Source organism: Culex pipiens, chromosome 2, assembly GCF_016801865.2.
Source record: "Culex pipiens pallens isolate TS chromosome 2, TS_CPP_V2, whole genome shotgun sequence".
Classification (NCBI taxonomy): Eukaryota; Metazoa; Arthropoda; class Insecta; order Diptera; family Culicidae; genus Culex; species Culex pipiens.
Window position 1 is genome coordinate 146,166,244 of NC_068938.1, and position 18,035 is coordinate 146,184,278.

At 43.2% G+C, this 18,035-nt stretch overlaps 2 protein-coding genes and 2 long non-coding RNA genes across 4 annotated transcripts; 2 read left to right on the forward strand and 2 right to left on the reverse strand.

The window, feature by feature from the left end:
* The first annotated feature begins 689 nt into the window (after window positions 1–689).
* Window positions 690–6,119, forward strand: LOC120414879 (uncharacterized). Its single transcript, XM_039576201.1, has one exon. It carries the CDS (start codon window positions 690–692, stop codon window positions 6,117–6,119), a length of 5,430 nt encoding a protein of 1,809 aa, XP_039432135.1.
* Window positions 6,120–7,044: 925 nt separating this feature from the next.
* On the reverse strand, window positions 7,045–8,839 carry LOC128092676 (uncharacterized; the record flags this gene model as incomplete). Its single annotated transcript, XM_052707016.1, has 1 exon — window positions 7,045–8,839. A coding segment is annotated over one exon (1,611 nt), but the record flags the coding sequence as incomplete, so codon positions are not given.
* Window positions 8,840–14,260: 5,421 nt separating this feature from the next.
* On the forward strand, window positions 14,261–14,817 carry LOC120414915 (uncharacterized). The gene is made up of 3 exons (XR_005605145.2): window positions 14,261–14,380; window positions 14,442–14,500; window positions 14,561–14,817. It is a non-coding gene; the product is annotated as an uncharacterized LOC120414915 (long non-coding RNA).
* Window positions 14,818–16,105: 1,288 nt separating this feature from the next.
* Window positions 16,106–16,734, reverse strand: LOC128092718 (uncharacterized). Its single transcript, XR_008211951.1, has 3 exons — window positions 16,545–16,734; window positions 16,415–16,484; window positions 16,106–16,355 (listed from the first exon to the last, which is right to left on the reverse strand). It is a non-coding gene; the product is annotated as an uncharacterized LOC128092718 (long non-coding RNA).
* Between the last annotated feature and the right edge of the window lie 1,301 nt (window positions 16,735–18,035).

Genomic DNA, 18,035 nt, shown 5'->3' on the forward strand with positions numbered 1-18,035 from the left:
GTAATCATGAATTGTTGCGTTCTCTCAATCAATCTCTTATCGCTCTCTGCGATCTTTTGCATTTCCGCCGACGATCGTCAGCACGATCGATCGGGTAGCCGATAGGGAGCTGCGGCTCATCAGTTCAGTTCGTATTCGACAACGTCACAGAGAATACATCGAGGAGGAACCTCTGCCAACTTTACTTTTGCTTTTTCTTTAAATAAATGGCCCAAGACTAAGCCGTAGTTTTCTTCGAAAGTTCGCTTTTTGATTTTGGCAAGTTCCCCACACCGAAACAAACCCCACGGAGAAGACGTCCTGCCGAGTAGCTGCCCAGTTTGCGTACATTTTTTGGTGCCGAAACCCGGGACTGCCTGGTCATCACCATCGTCGGCCGGCCTGAGGAGAACATCGTGGGAATCTTGGACTCCGGCAACAATCGTCGTCTGTCGGAGAGTAGCTGATTTCGTCCTACGAGGGATCTTCGGTCGGAACAATCTGCCCACGGCAGTCTTCTCGACCTGGACATTTGTACGAGGCAAGGACACTTGGACTGTGCACGTGGAAACCGCGTGGACGAGGAAGCAGGTCTAGCCAAGCGAGCAAAGGTAACCTCACAGCAGCAGATAAGGTGAGTTACAAGTGAACCACAATTGCGACAAATAAAGTGTGAATTCACGGGGTTTGAGGATTTCGCGCTCATCACTATGTCGAAGCAACTGAAGCAGCATTTGATTCGTCGGAACAACATTTTGGGTTCCCTAAAGTTGATTCACCATTACGACGATAATTTTGTGTTCGATAGGGATTTCCCCCAACTCAAATTTCGCCTCGAGAAACTGGATCATCTTTGGGATGAATTCAACGAGGTGCAAGCTGAAATTGAGTTTAGCCAACCCTTGACCGACGAGCCTGACGCTGTTAGGACTCAATTTGAAAACGACTACTTTGAGCTGAAGGGAGCTCTTTCGTCGAAATTGGAAATCGCCACCCAGAACACTCACGCGCCTCCCTCCCCCATTGCTCCACCTGCATTTCATTCCTCCGTCCGGCTCCCCGAATTGAAAATCCCTGATTTCCACGGGGATTATGATGAGTGGTTGAACTTTCACGATCTGTTCAACTCACTTATTCATTCGAACCACCATTTGTCGTCGGTGCAGAAGTTTCAATATTTGAAATCTGTGCTAAAAGGGGATGCTGCGCGGCGCATCCAGAATTTGGATGTGAACACGGCTAACTACACGCTCGCGTGGAACATTGTGAAGAAAAAGTACGATGATAAGAATCTGCTCCTGAAACAGCACTACATGGCGCTGTTATCTATTCCTTCTGTTCACAAAGAGTCGTCGACAGCGCTCTCGGAACTCGCTGACGAATTTGAGAAGCGCGTTGGCGTGCTTAACAAGCTTGAAGAGTCCAAAGATCACTGGAACTCGTTCCTCGTCACCCTTCTCAGCATCAAGCTTGATCCTGGAACTAAGACGGCGTGGGAGCACAGCTTGGAGGACGACCAGAAATCTACTTACCCTGATCTGATTGCATACATCCTCAAGCGCTCTCGCACGTTACAATCTCTAAAGCTCTCCCAAACTTCGCAACACGGCACAAAACCCGAACCCAAGGTCGAACACAAATCCACTCGCTCGAAGACCTCAGCGTACCACTCTACCAACACTAGTGATACGCTATCCCAGTGCAAGCTGTGCAAGCAAGAGCACATGCTGCACCAGTGCGATGAATTTAAGAAGCTTTCGCCACAAAACCGCTTCGACGTTGCCAAAAAGCACGGTCTCTGCTTGAACTGCTTAAAGGCAAACCATATGATGAAAGCATGCACTGCGGGTTCGTGCCGAACGTGTAACAAACGCCACCACACCCTGTTACACCTGAACACAGCTACCGCCGACAAACCAACGGCCTCAGCTGTACAAGTTGCCCACTGTCAACAATCCTCACGATTGGCTTCGGTCGTCGAGTCTCCGTCGTCGGTTACGTACACTGCCGAGCAGTGTCACGTGGTCCCTCGGGAAATGGGATCGGCCCCGTCGCCGTCGGTTGGGCAATGTCTTTCGCGTTCGTTCGTTCCGTCGTCGGTCTCGCACGCAGTACCGTCAGGGTCTCACAACTCGCAAGTGACTCAAAGCCAAGCAGTCACTCAAACCCACTCGTTCGTCTCGAAGGCTGGTCAAGCTGTCGTCTTTATGCTGACCGCCTACGTCAGGGTGATGTGTGCAGATGGCACACACATCCATGCTCGAGCTCTGTTGGATTGCGCCTCTGAAGCAAATTTCGTAACCGAATCTCTCGCGCAGGCTCTGCGGTCTAAACGCAAACCCGCAAACGTCGATGTGTACGGTATCAGTCAAACTGTCAAGAAAGTGAAGCACCAAACCACAATCACTGTTTCGTCTCGTGTGGGCCCGTACACTACAAGCATGGACTTTCTGATTCTGCCCTCCCTAACCAGAATCCTTCCCACTACCAACGTGGATGTTTCGAAGTGGGTCATTCCTCGCCACCTCCCACTTGCCGATCCAAAATTCAACATCGCTCATGACGTCGACATGATCATTGGCGTCAAGCACTTTTTCGCCATCCTGCAGGGTGAACAACTATCGATTGGATCTGGCCTACCAACACTACGCAACACTGTCTTTGGATACGTCGTCGCTGGCGACACGGATGCACCTGCACAACAATCCGTAACTTGCAACGTTACTGCTGTCGAACGGCTGGAAGCTGCAGTTCGCAAGTTCTGGGAGGTGGAGAGCTTTGAGACAGGGAAGGCCCTGTCCCTCGAGGAACGGTATTGCGAGAATCATTTTGTAAAGACCCACACTAGAGCCCCTGACGGTCGGTACGTGGTTCGTCTGCCAATTCGTGAGGAGTTGCGATCTAGTTTGGGAGAGTCGATTGCGGTCGCTCAACGCAGATTCTTTAGTACTGAGAGGAAGTTCACGTCGAACCCGGAGCTGAACAAGGAGTACTCAAAGTTCATGGCGGAGTACGAACAGCTCGGGCATATGGAAGAGGTCACCCCAGATCTCAGCAAGCCTCACTTCTACCTTCCTCACCACGCGATCCAGCGACCAGAGAGCACAACAACAAAAACCAGAGTGGTCTTTGATGCTTCGTGTAGATCGTCAAACAACATCTCGCTGAACGATCTATGCTACATTGGACCTACGGTGCAACCACCACTCTTGGACACCATTCTGCGATTTCGTCTGCCAAAGTACGTCGTCACTGCCGACGCGGAGAAAATGTACAGGCAGGTACTCGTCCATCCAGACGATCGGCCGTTGCAGCAGATTCTATGGCGATCTACCCCGAACGAGGACCTGAAGACGTATCAGTTGAACACTGTTACCTACGGTACCGCCCCCGCGCCGTACCTCGCAACCCGCGTCCTGAACCAGCTGGCCGACGACGAGGCAGAAAACTACCCCCTCGCTGCTCCTCAAGTCAACCGATCGTTTTACGTGGACGACTACCTATCGGGTGACAACGACGAGAACTGCTTGATGGAAACTAATCGTCAACTCATCGGACTTCTTGGATCTGGCGGTTTCACCATGCGCAAGTGGTGCAGCAACAGTTCTCGCGTTCTGTCTCACATTCCCGAGGAACTCCGAGATCCCCGAACCGAGTTGGAGCTCAGCGAATCCGGATCGATCAAGACGCTCGGCCTTCTGTGGCAGCCGGTGCCTGACCACCTCAGCTGCAAGGTTCCCGAATACAACTCGACGGAGCCAATCACGAAGGCACTCATTCTCTCGGAATTGTCGCAGTTGTTCGACCCAACTGGTATGGTAGGACCAGTCATTGTTCGAGCAAAAATGTTTCTCCAATCGCTGTGGGAAAAGAACTTCGGGTGGACCCAAGAGCTGCCAGAGGAGTATCAAGACTGGTGGAAGCAGTACAGAATCGAAATTCGCGTCCTCAGCATGCTCAAAATCCCTCGCCGAGTTCTAATCGATCACTCAGTGGTCATCGAGCTACATTGTTTCTCGGACGCGTCCGACAAGGCGTACGGCGCGTGTGTCTACGTGAAGTCAACCAACTCGTACGGCAGGTCGAAGGTCAACCTGCTCATTTCGAAATCTCGCGTCTGCCCTAGGCGCAGATTAACGATCCCCCGTCTCGAGCTGTGCGCAGCTCTGCTGGGGGCCCAACTGACCGCAGCTGTCCTGGAAGCCACCAACCTGAGCTGTCCAGTGGTCTATTGGTCCGATTCTGCGATCGTCTTGCATTGGATTGCGTCGTGCTCATCAACCTGGAAGGTGTTCGTCTCGAACCGGATCGCAGAAATCCAACGCCTCACGCAGGGCATGCCCTGGCGTCACATCCCAACCCACCTGAATCCAGCAGATCTGATTTCTCGGGGACTTCTTCCTTCAGAGCTGGTCGGATGTGTATTGTGGGAGCACGGACCAGAGGTCATCGAGCTGCCCTCTTCGCATTGGCCCCAAAACTGCATTGAACTCTCACCATTACACATGCAGGCTCGTGACGACGAAGTACGCCAAACTGTGTCGGTGCTCACAACAAGCTCTCTCGAAGATCGCATCCAAATCGAAGATCATTCCGCACTCTTGCCCCTGCTCCGCTCAGTCTCTTGGATTCGAAGATTCACGGACAACTGTCGCAGCCGTCCCGAAGAACGACGAAATGGTTTTCTAAAGTTTCGAGAAATTGACGACACACTCAAGCTGCTCATCACACTGACGCAGCGCACCCACTTCGCTCAGGAGATCAAGCATCTTCTCAAAAACCCTGGCCCAGTCCGTAAAGACTTCGATTTCAAATCCCAAATCAAGACCTTGAATCCCTTCATCGACCCGAAGGGTCTGCTCAGAGTGCACGGCCGGTTGGAAAACAGCAGCTTACCGTTCGACACCAAGTACCCCATAATTTTGCCCGCCAAAGCACATCTGACACATCTGATCGCCAAAAACACCCACTGGGATACTCTACACTCGGGTCCACAACTGCTGCTATCGATGCTACGTCAGCGCTACTGGCCGGTCAGGGGGCGAGATGTTGCGAGGAGAGTCGTCAACGAGTGTCTGGACTGCTTCCACTGCAAGCCAAGAAGCATTGACCAGATGATGGGGCCTTTGCCAGCAGCTCGTCTCGTTCCGTCGCGCGCGTTCGCGAGCAGTGGTGTCGACTACTGCGGGCCGTTCGCCGTAAGGCCACCGAATCGTCGCGGCGCGTCCGTCAAAGTATTCGTCGCGATCGTCGTCTGTATGTGGTCGAAAGCGGTACACATCGACATGGTGTACGACCTCACGTCCGCGTCGTTCATAAACGTCCTAAAGCGCCTCGTTGGACGTCGCGGCCGCGTGACCGACCTCTACTGCGATAACGCCCGAACGTTCGTCGGGGCTAATCGCCACCTGGAGGAACTGCGCCGAGCATTCGATGCGATGCACTCGTCGGATGCAGTCGCCGCTCACTGCGCAGAGAAGGGGATCACCTTCCACTTCAACCCTGCCCGGTCGCCGCACCACGGAGGGCTGTGGGAGGCCGCTGTTAAAAGCTTCAAACATCACCTCTACCGCGTGATGAAGGATACGCTGCTCACCATTGACGATTTCAACACCCTGATCGTCCAAATCGAAGGCGTCCTTAATTCCCGACCCCTTACTCCTCTTTCCTCCGATCCCACTGACGTGGTTGCCCTCACTCCTGGGCACTTCCTCGTCGGAGAACCGCTGTTCTCCATCCCTGAGCCCGATCTGTGCGACATTTCTATTAATCGGCTCAACTCTTTCCAGAAGATGCAACAAAAGCTCCAGCATTTCTGGAGAGCATGGTCGCGCGACTACATCGGCCACCTCCAAAACCGCAAGAAATGGCCCGTGGTCCGCCCAAACATCGAAGTCGGCACGATGGTTCTCCTAAAGCAGGACAACGCTCCTCCAATGCGCTGGAAGCTGGGCCGGATCGAGGCGGTGTTCCCCGGCAAAGATGGGCTCGTTCGTGTGGTGGATGTCCGCACGGCGCACGGCACGTATCGGCGTGCAATCACGGAGGTCTGTCCGCTGCCCATCGAGCAATCCAGCGAGGAACCATCCGAGCAGCCATCCGACCTACCAACCGACGCAGCTGTCCAACCATCCCACTGAGCCTGGAGGCGCTTGGTGGTTTCTTGAAAGTGCCTTTCAACGGGGCCGGCATGTTGGAGACCTACTGCTGAAGATTGAATTTGTTACCCTAGATATAAGATTTTTTGGACTGTTCTAATGTAATCATGAATTGTTGCGTTCTCTCAATCAATCTCTTATCGCTCTCTGCGATCTTTTGCATTTCCGCCGACGATCGTCAGCACGATCGATCGGGTAGCCGATAGGGAGCTGCGGCTCATCAGTTCAGTTCGTATTCGACAACGTCACAGAGAATACATCGAGGAGGAACCTCTGCCAACTTTACTTTTGCTTTTTCTTTAAATAAATGGCCCAAGACTAAGCCGTAGTTTTCTTCGAAAGTTCGCTTTTTGATTTTGGCAAGTTCCCCACACCGAAACAAACCCCACGGAGAAGACGTCCTGCCGAGTAGCTGCCCAGTTTGCGTACAACTTCATTTCCAGGCTGTTTTATCCAGAGCCCCAAAACACTGTCTCCAAATTGCCTGTTCCATAATTGTGGGATGTTATTGTGTCTCCCACAATTGTGGAACACTTGAATTTAACTGATATTTTCACAAAAAAGTTATCAGACCATTCATAAAACATTACTAAGCTTGAGTTTTATTGGTTTCAGAGTGCAAAGTCCTTTTTTTTGAAAATAATATGTACTCCTGGAGAGAAAAAAAAGTTTGTTTACATCGTAAGAAAAAAGTGTTCCGAATTTGTGGATTTCAAGGATCAATGTTTTTCTTTGAAAACTTGATATAAAACGTAAAAATGTACAGGCGGTCTATACACCAATCCAAAGATCGCAAGAAAAGCTTTCACATGAAGGTAAAAGCAAATCATTATGGATCAATCGGACCGCGAGTTAAGTTTTTCGGTATATTTTAGGGTTTTTAAAAAAGGTGTGTTAACTCTTCCACGATACAATCTAGACTAATTTATTCCAAAGTAAAATAATGTGTTTGAGGTCCTCGCGTTGTCCGTTCTGCTGATTGTGCACCTCGCCGGATGTACATCGTCGCTCGTTGCTGGGTGGCTCCAATTACACGATCAGCAGTCCTCAGCTCGTTGCTTGGTGGCTCGAAGTTACACGATCAGCAATCCTCAGTTGGCTCGATCGTTAACTACTCCCGCCTTAGTACTTTTGCTCCGAAAAAGTACCTCGTGTAGCCGCTGGGTCGTCGAATTCGGTTGTTCGGTCCTTGTTGGTATCGTCGATGTCGTAGGCTCACCGTCGTGTGTATGGTGTGCCGGGTGTCTTCTCCTGTAGAGTAGAAAACTGAGGAAAAGCAGGGCGATGATTATGTATGGGGAGATAGCTACTCCTCCAAGCAATGACCAATTCGGCCAGGTCATTGAGTCCGTCTTCAGTTGTAGAGATTCAATCTCTCTTCGCCTCTCAAGATTCAATTCCAGTAGGTGTCTCATGCTGAGATTGACTACTGTGTCATGGAACGTTATCTTGACTCCATCCAGTGGGATTCTCAATCGTTCACCAGATAGAATCTGTGGTTTATTGAGGTATGTCTCGTGATTGATGATCACACCACAATTTTTGAACGTTATGAGAAATGACCCTGATATTTTTCTTTCCGGGTCTCCACAATCTGTGGCGAACGACACGTTGACGCCGGAGTTGATAAGTATGTGTTTGTCGTCAATTCTGACTATCTTTTCCATGGATGGATTTCCGGTCAAGTTGCATCTCGCTGGGCGTCCCCTAAGTAGTTCTGGGATACATGAAGAGTAATCGACAGTGCTTTCCTCGGGGTCGAAGACAACTGGATCTAATGAGCGGACCTTACGTATTTCATCTGAGTGGTAGAGATAGAATTCTTGCTCCAGGTGCAAGACTTGGTGGTTCTGGATCGGGAAGATACGTAATTTCTTGTAGGGGCGGGGGTCAAGTTTCGGCAGCTTTATCAGGAGGGCCAGATTTCCGTGATGAGTTGCTAGGGTTGGCGTGGCGTATGTCAGGGTTTCCGCAATCGTGTGGGTTAACAAATTTTCTTTGTGTACAATTTCGAGTATACAATCAATTTCGGTTTGGCTCAATATTTTTTCATTTAAAATTTTGACTTTTGCCAAAGTTATACTGTCAATTATCTGTTCTAATTTATCGGATAAAAATTTTAGATTCATGAATATATTAATTGAAAACAAATCTGAATTTCTGAAATTTACTAAGTTTATGGCTTCTTTCGTTTTCTCTAAAGCTTCTTTAATTTGTAAGTGGAGGTCTCTATTTATTTTAATTTGAATATTGTTATTGGTTATCAAAGAATTAATTGACGAATTTATCATTCTTAAATCGTCAGCGTCTGGGTTTCCTGCTATCGTTTTCCAAAAAGTGCCTATCCTATCCCAGCGCTTTTGTCTATTGTTGAGCAATATATGTAAGAATTTATCAATTTGATTAAATTTCTCCTGTACCAAAGTGGTGAATTGATTCTGATCTAATAGCGAAAATTTTGTTTTAAGCTCCTCCGTAAATAGTTGATAAGATGTGATATTATATAAGTGGAGTAGATAGTGTCGTCCCGTCCTAAGTCTTCCTATGCCGTAGTCAATGGCCAAAATGGGTTGTCCGTCGAGTCGTTGTAAGGTCACATCTTGTTGTGTCGGAGTACACAGTCTGAAATTAGTGTCAATTTTTGGTCTAAATTTTTCGAATTTTAATGTCGTTTTTATGGACTTTACGTCCGTCGTCGGTCGTTATAGTACTTTTGTTAACATTATTAACTTTTACTTTTTTGAACCTTGGCTTATTTTTGTTACGATTCCGGGCGTTCTCATAGACAGATTGGTTTTCGTCTATGGCAACTTCCTTCTTCGTTTTATTATGAAATTTTAGATCAGCCTTTTGCTTTTTTGTTAAATTTTCAAGAACTTTAAGAAGAATTTCCGGAGATTTATCCGAAGGTGTAATTATTTCAAATGGTGTGAATTTGGTGCAGGAATGAATTGACGAATTGTATTTGTGTGTTATTAGAGGAATAATCTCGTGGAGCGTTTTATCCGGGTTTTCTCTTTCCGTGATCCTGAAGATCTCGAGAAGAGTCGAATGGAGTCTTTCGACTGTTCCATTCATCTCACTACGACCTGTAGCGGTTATGTATGTTTCGATTTGATGGTGCTGATAAAAGTTTATCAGATCACCGGACATGAACGATTTTTCCCCGTCCATGACAAGGATTTTAGGTGTTTTGTGTTTTAGCAGGACTTGTTTTACAGCCGGGACTACGTCGACAGCGGCTCTAGAGGCTATGTGGATGATTTGAGCTAATTTTGAAAATTTATCGATGTATGTTAGAAAATGGTCGTGCTCAAGAAACCAAATATCTATGTGGGCTATCTCGAACGGTTCTGTCGGAATTGGGGTTTTCTGTAGTGGATATTTAATTGGATTTCTGTCATATTTGCTTTCGTTGCAAATGTGACAGTTCACAATAAAATCTCTAATTTTCTGTTTAGTTTTAGGAAAATAAAATTCCCGAAATATTTGCTGATAATTTTCCTCTAGCCCTCTGTGAGCACGTTGATGTGTTCTGCGGATTATAATCCACTGCTCGTCTTCCTCAGGGACATCTTGCAGGATTTTTTGTGTAAAGCGGATTTTTAACGTTTTTTCTTGACCAAAATGTGCTTTATAAACTTCTTGTATTCTACCCATAATTTCTTCCCCAGTTAATAATCCGTTTACCTTGCCGATGTGGAAATGATTTTTTAGTACCTGTAAAAGAGATTGATTGGTTATGTTATTGATAAAGACTTCTACTCTGGTGAATCCTGGGAACGGGTTGGTAACAGTAACTTTATCTGGACCTTTCTTCAGGAGAACTTGATGACGAAAAACATTTATAGGGGCTTCGGTGGATTTAATGTAAAAATCATCGCTTGTGTCAGCGGAATGCTGTGTTCCGGTCATTGAATAAACATTTCTGCTGAGAGCATCGGCAACGACATTCGACCTACCTGGTTTATAGAAAATTTCATGACTGTGCTCATCTAGGTAGGCTTTCCAGTTTTTTAGTTTTGCATTCGTATTTTTTGGTGATAAAGCAAATGTTAATGGTTGATGATCGGTGTAAATTTTAACATGAGTACCGTACAAATAATTTCTAAAAGTTTGGAGAGCCCAGAATATTGCAAGCATCTCTTTCTCTGGTACCGAGTAGTTTTCTTCTGCTCTCGACAATGTTCTGGAAGCAAAATGTATTGGTCTGTCTTTACCCATTTCGCCTTGGGATAGGACAGCTCCGATTGCATAATTGGATGCATCGGTGGTCAGATTAAATGATTTGTTGTAGTCTGGGTATATGAGGATATCCGATGAGGTAAGAATGCGTTTCATTTTTTCAAATGTTTCTCGTTCTGTATTTGTGAAATTAATTTTTTTAACGGAGTTAGGACTCTTCTCTCCCCTCAAGAGATTTGTAAGAGGTTTTGCAATTTTTGCAAAATCTTTTACAAATCTACGATAATAGCCCATCATTCCGAGGAACGATCTCAGTTCTTTAATACTTTTAGGTTCATTAAAACGTTGGATGGCTTCAATTTTCTTTACATTAGGTTTTAGTCCCTCTGATGAAATTATGTAGCCTAAAAATTCGACCTGTGAATGTAAAAACTCGGACTTATCGAGTTGGATTTTTAAATTGGCATTATTTAATGCTTTTAAAACAGTTTCTAAATTGTTCAAGGCGTTATCGAATGTGTCACCAAAAACAATCACATCATCAATGTATACGTAACAAATTTTTCCAATGTGAGGTCTAAGGACGTCGTCAATTGCTCTTTGAAAAATTGCCGGAGCATTTTTCAACCCAAACGGCATTCTGACGTATTCAAATTTGCCATTATTAATAGAAAAAGCAGTTTTTTCAATGTCACTTTCTTTCATCTTGATTTGATGAAATCCCGAGGCTAAGTCAAGGGTTGTAAAATATTTTTGACCTTTGAGTTGGTCTAAGACATAATTTATCTCGGGCATTGGATAGCGGTCGGCTACAGTTTTTTCATTAATTTTGCGGTAGTCAACTACCATGCGAAACTTTTTTTCACCTGATGCGTCCGATTTTTTCGGTACGATCCACACAGGGGATGTCCATGCGGATCTGGATGGCCTTATGATTCCGTCATTCAGTAATTTTTCCATTTGTTTATTCACCTCTTGGGTGTATGCAGCAGGATAAGGGTATACTCGTTGGTGAACTGGGATGTCGTCAGTAGTATTGATACTACACTCGACTTTAGTTGTGCATGTTAGAGTCTTATCAGGCTCATGAAATGCTTCTTGATTGTTTCGCAAAACTTCTTCAAGTTTATCCTTTTCATTTACTGAAAGGTGTGAAATTCTGAACTTCGAATCTGTATTACGATCATTACACAATGTTGTAGGTTTCAAAAGTGGTGAATATTCGCTAAGTGGAATACTCAAATTTCTATTATTTTGAGTTAATGTCAAGGTCTTATCATTCAAATCAATCACGGCTTTAAGGGCCTTCAAAATTCCGGTTCCAATAATTCCATAAAAGAAATCATGGAATTTGTGCAATAAAAATTGTGCTTTGAAATTTAATTTCGGTTGGAAAAAATTTATATCTATTGCTGATGAGGCATTGAAGTCACCGTTTGCGCTTGATATTTTGTCAGAAGCAAAATCATACGGTCTTGCTCCACTGTAAGACCAAGCTAGTTTGGGATTAATTAAATTTATATTGGCACCTGTATCAACGAGAAATGGGAATTCGCCAATATTTGTTTTTAATTTTATGTATGGTAGAGTTGGTTTTACCAACTCGGGTTCCATTCTAAAAAATTTAGTTCGGCGTTTTCCTGGCCAACGGCATTTTCATTTTCTTCAGTTTGTTGAAACTCCTCTTCAATTTGGGCTAAGCCAGGTTGCTCAAATTGGTCTTGGTAGTAATATTCAGGAGAATAGTATTGTTCTTCTTCGGTGTTGTAGCTACATTCACCCTGTTCGACGGGATGAGCTTGTCTTTTGAACGGGGGGTTAGCGCCTTGGTATGAATTTAGCGGTCTTTTGAAGGGAGGCCGGTTCATGTAATCAACTTTCCTGGAGCGTAGACTTTGATCAATGTCCATGGGTTCGGGTGGTGGCAATTTCCTTGGTAATTGATTGCCAAAATTTTGAGGTTGCATGTTTTGTTGGAAGTTGTGTTGAGGTTGGAAGTTTTGCTGAGGTTGGAAGTTTTGCTGAGGTTGGAAATTTTGTTGAACATGGAATGGATTAGTTGTTCTTGTGAAGGGGTTTGAATGATGTCTGGGAACCGATTGGTTTAAAAATGGATTTGGTTGAAATTTTTGAACCGATTGATTGAAAAATGGATTGGTATTAATTTTCCTAGGAGGAACTGGAGGAACAAAATTTTTCATTTGAACTGGATTTCGGAGTTTGCTTGCTCCTTGATCTCGGGTTATAAAATTGTAATAATCTAAGCAAAGATTATATGCTTCTCTTAGGGTTTGTGGTTTGTTGGAAAGAACGAAAAGGCCGGTTTCAAGTTCGAGTCCTCTAACGAAGGCATCGCGAGCCCTTCGTTTATACTGATCAATATGAATCGGTGCACTATGGCATAGTTCTGGGTCAGTTTGAATCTGGGAAATACAGGTTGTTAGAAGTTCCTGCACTCGATTGTAAAATTGAATGAGAGCTTCGTTTTGCCCTCTTTTAATTGAGAACAATTCGTAGTCAAGAGTTAGGATATCACGTTTATCACGATATTCAAATAATAATGCAGCTTTGATTTCTTCCCAATCGTATAAAATATTGTGCTGACTGAGAATATCAGACGCTTTTCCCTGAATGCGGCGTCGGATAGCTCTTTGCAAAATTTGCAGCTGGTGACACGTTGCACCTTCTTCACGATAATCATCAATTACAAGTTGGACATCCGCAATAAAAGTTGGTAAATCTTGCGGTTTTCCGTCAAAGGGGTTAATATCTTTGATGCAATCCGGGATTTTGCCCCTTTCCAGGAAATCCTGAGTGGACATGGCTGGTAATTCCGGTAATTGATGGTCTTGATTTTCCATTTTTATCACTTCTCTCACTGTTTTACTGATTCAGCACTTATTCGCACTGTATTTTTTTTTTGATATTGGCTTTTGTTTGAAGCTGTTTTTTTTCACTGATTTTATAGCACTTATTCACTGACTTAACTAATTGTGAGTCTAGATAATCGAGGTTGGTTACTTACAGTACAACCAGTAGGTTGAGGATCATCAATCTGCAGCGCCTCTGGGTTGGTCCCGTTTTCATCTGGTAGAAGTTACTTGGGTCCCTCGACGCAAATTGTGGCCTCTTCGATGCAGCAAAGATCTCGAGCACACCGTGGCAGATGGATGGGTTTTTCGTATCTCGGGGCAGGCTCGTTTAACCTGTTTTTTGATTGGTTTTTCTTCAATCACTTTTCACGAATTGTCCACGATCACTACTTATACAATTTCCTACAACGCACTACTGGTCCCTATTCGGGCGCCAGTTAAGTTTTTCGGTATATTTTAGGGTTTTTAAAAAAGGTGTGTTAACTCTTCCACGATACAATCTAGACTAATTTATTCCAAAGTAAAATAATGTGTTTGAGGTCCTCGCGTTGTCCGTTCTGCTGATTGTGCACCTCGCCGGATGTACATCGTCGCTCGTTGCTGGGTGGCTCCAATTACACGATCAGCAGTCCTCAGCTCGTTGCTTGGTGGCTCGAAGTTACACGATCAGCAATCCTCAGTTGGCTCGATCGTTAACTCGCGCACTGGACTCACAATCCAGAGGTCGCCGGTTCGAATCCCGCGGCGGGCGCTCTAAAATTCTTTGTGTAAATATGGGTGTTCGGCGCCGTCGCTCCGTGCCATACTTTCATACACTTAGGAGCCCAGGGCGGCGAAGTCCTTGTAGATAAAAAGGAAGACACTAGTGGTTGGTACTAGCAATGGTGGCCGACAGCTATAAAGTCAACTTCGTTTTTTTTTTATGTTCAATTATCGATTTTATATGATTTGTTGAACGTTGGCCGATCTGTAAACTGTTCCGAATATGAGGGATGACTGTAGAGTTAAATTTTCTGTTAAGCTGAAGTGATGTTTTCGATGACAGCTGGGATACACACGCAAAATCCAGATAACACAGTTCTGTGTAAAAAAATACACAGATTTTTGAAGATCCGTTCTTCCAAATCTGTGTAAAAAACAGTTGTCAGTTTTTAGCAGGCGGCATTGGAGGTATTTGAAAACTTTGTGAGTTTAATTTCTTTTTTAATACTTATTTGCTTTATTCATCATTAGTATACTTTTTCAGACTTTGGCCAACTTCCAAACTTCTCCAGTACCCGATGACACGATTGTTTGTGGAACCTGGTAAGAGTTTATCTAGAAGATCTGAAAACCTAACCTAACTTTGTTTTTTTCGTTTGTTAGTGGTCCGGCAAGGTTCTCTTGGAACGATATTCTCCATTGGTACAGGTTCCGGAAGCCGGCTTGGTGTGGCACTTTACGACGTCATCCCAGTTTAATGGTTTTCATGTTGTTTGCCGTCGACATCGGGAGAACCCCAAAATTACGATGATTGCTAGGTGGAAGAACCGGCAGTGCAAAAACCACATAAAAATATCAAATATAGCCAACAATTACTTTAAGCATATTTATTAGATTAATAAACGTAAATTAATCTTGTTTTCTTTCCAAAATCGATTTAAAATCGTGCTATTGGTTCTCTAACAAACAAAAAAAAATCTGGGGAAAATATTACCCAGATCTGTGTAAAATTTTACACAGATTGTTGGTTGGAAATTTACACAGATTTGACAGACAACGCCTGAACACAGATCTGTGTACAAGGCTTTTACACAGATTCTGTGTATTCCAGGTTTTGGGCGATCTGTGTCAAATTTTACACAGATCTGTGTTACACAGATCTGTGTAAAAAAATTACACAGATTGTAGAACATGTTCTGGCTGTCAAAACTGTGTAGTTTTATAACACAGATCTGTGTAAAAAGTTACACAGATTTCCGATCAGCTTTCCTTTCAAATCTGGGTAAAAAAGGAAAAGCTAAGATGGCGTCGCTCTTGCAGCAAACTTTTGTAAGTTTTTCCTCGTGATCAAAATATTGGAAAATTATTAAAATACTTCAATGTTTTTAGACTTATCAACAAACTGATCATCATATGCACCGTAAACCCATGGGGAGCAGTGCTCGTATTTGGATTCAAGGTAATGTATCTCATAAATATTTGGTTGGTAATCCTAACCTAACTCAATTTTTGTTCAAGTTGTCTCACACACACTGAATTCCTCCGACGTGGTGCTTTTGCGGAACCTCGAAAGTCCAGAGCCCCGGAACTCGAGCCCGCGCTAACCATTTTCCCAGTTCCGGTTCCGAGCGGAGAGTTCCATAGACAGCACTAGTAAACGGACACTGTCAGCTTTTCCGGGCCGGGGTAGTACGCTGAGTGGTCAAATATTTAGTTTATGCTGTCTTATGTATAAAACCCAAAACAAAGATTAATAAATGATATTATATTTTTTAATTGTATTTATTGGCCTGAAAAATCAAAATTAGATTCTGATTTTTTTTTTTAAATTTTTACCCGGATTCTGTGCAAAATTTTACCCAGAATCTGTGTAAATTTTTACACAGATTTGACAGACAACGGTTGTACACAGTTCTGTGTACAAAGCTTTTACACAGATTCTGTGTATTCCAGGTTTTGAGCGATCTGTGTTAAATTTTACACAGATCTGTGTTATTTGGATTTTCGGTGCAGATCGCTCAAAACCTGGAATACACAGAATCTGTGTAAAAGCTTTGTACACAGAACTGTGTACAACCGTTGTCTGTCAAATCTGTGTAAAAATTTACACAGATTCTGGGTAAAATTTTGCACAGAATCCGGGTAAAAATTTAAAAAAAAATCAGAATCTAATTTTGATTTTTCAGGCCAATAAATACAATTAAAAAATATAATATCATTTATTAATCTTTGTTTTGGGTTTTATACATAAGACAACATAAACTAAATATTTGACCACTCAGCGTACTACCCCGGCCCGGAAAAGCTGACAGTGTCCGTTTACTAGTGCTGTCTATGGAACTCTCCGCTCGGAACCGGAACTGGGAAAATGGTTAGCGCGGGCTCGAGTTCCGGGGCTCTGGACTTTCGAGGTTCCGCAAAAGCACCACGTCGGAGGAATTCAGTGTGTGTGAGACAACTTGAACAAAAATTGAGTTAGGTTAGGATTACCAACCAAATATTTATGAGATACATTACCTTGAATCCAAATACGAGCACTGCTCCCCATGGGTTTACGGTGCATATGATGATCAGTTTGTTGATAAGTCTAAAAACATTGAAGTATTTTAATAATTTTCCAATATTTTGATCACGAGGAAAAACTTACAAAAGTTTGCTGCAAGAGCGACGCCATCTTAGCTTTTCCTTTTTTACCCAGATTTGAAAGGAAAGCTGATCGGAAATCTGTGTAACTTTTTACACAGATCTGTGTTATAAAACTACACAGTTTTGACATCCAGAACATGTTCTACAATCTGTGTAATTTTTTTACACAGATCTGTGTTATCTGGAATTTGCGTGTGTGTTAAATTTTACACAGATCTGTGTTATTTGGATTTTCGGTGTGTTGCGCCACAGGCTGATGTACACGCTTACGACAAACCACTCCATTTTTGTACGGCGCAACAGATTTTTTTCGCGCTACAGAAGAGCAGAGACGCATCGAGCTCTACAGGCTCAATAAAAACTCCTTACCTGCTCTGTACGGTAGAACAGAGCTAAGCTCTGTATGCAGCGAACAGAGCCAGCTCTGTATGGGGAAAAATAATATTGATTTGCATATATCTCAAAAACGATAAGTTTTAGAAAGTTGACATGTTCTAGAAAGTTGCTGGTACCAAAAGGTTCTATATTATTGTCTCAGACGTCATTACAATTTGATTGATTTTAGTTGTGCAAAACAAGAAAAAACTATTTATTTTCTAAGATACAAGGTATAGAATATTTTTGTTTTCGACAAAGTTGCTCAGCTACCAAAAATGAACAACTCTCTCGAAGACACCAAAGCTCTATCTTCAATAGATACCGAAATAAAAAATAAAAACTATTTTTATAATAAATACTGCTTGCGACAAACACAAAGCGACCGCGTCGTAGGCACAGGTAATATGAGGCATGTTTGGTAGAAATCGTCTGAAGTGAAAACTAGTATAGCAGAGTGTTCATAGAGAGTTTTTATGTTAAATGCTCTCGTCTGGATGGTTGAAAGAAATTTCAGATAAAATTATACAAATTTATAAAATTATATTCTTTTTATTGTACTGGTAAGTAATTATGATTAGAAACAATAAAATTATTTTACAGCTATTTTTATGTTTGTCTTGACAAAACAAATGTTTAACAAAATTACAAGTTTCGTACAACAAATTAAGATAAAAAAAACAATTTCAAATACGCAAGTTAAAAAAATTAAAACTAAATCTTCTAACAATTATTTTAATTTTATAAAAAGAAAATCAGTTAACATATGTTTAACCTTATAAAGATTTCAGGAAACTTTGCCGTTTTATTTAATTCAACAGAAAATAAACTATAATATTCAAGCAAGATAACCATTAGAAAGTTTTAAGCTCTAAATATTTCTCAAGCAAGGAAATCAGTGAAGAGTTTTAAGCTCTAAATGCTCTCTATGGAAATTTACCATTTTATTACCTGTATTTTAAATATTTATTTTTTCAAACAGTGAACGCAGTGAAGAGTTTTCAGCTCTAAATGCTCTCTATGGAAATTTTCCATTTTATTACCTGTATTCTAAATAAAATTTATTATTTTTCAAACATAGGAAAGCTGTGAAGAGTTTTAAGCTCTAAATGCTCTC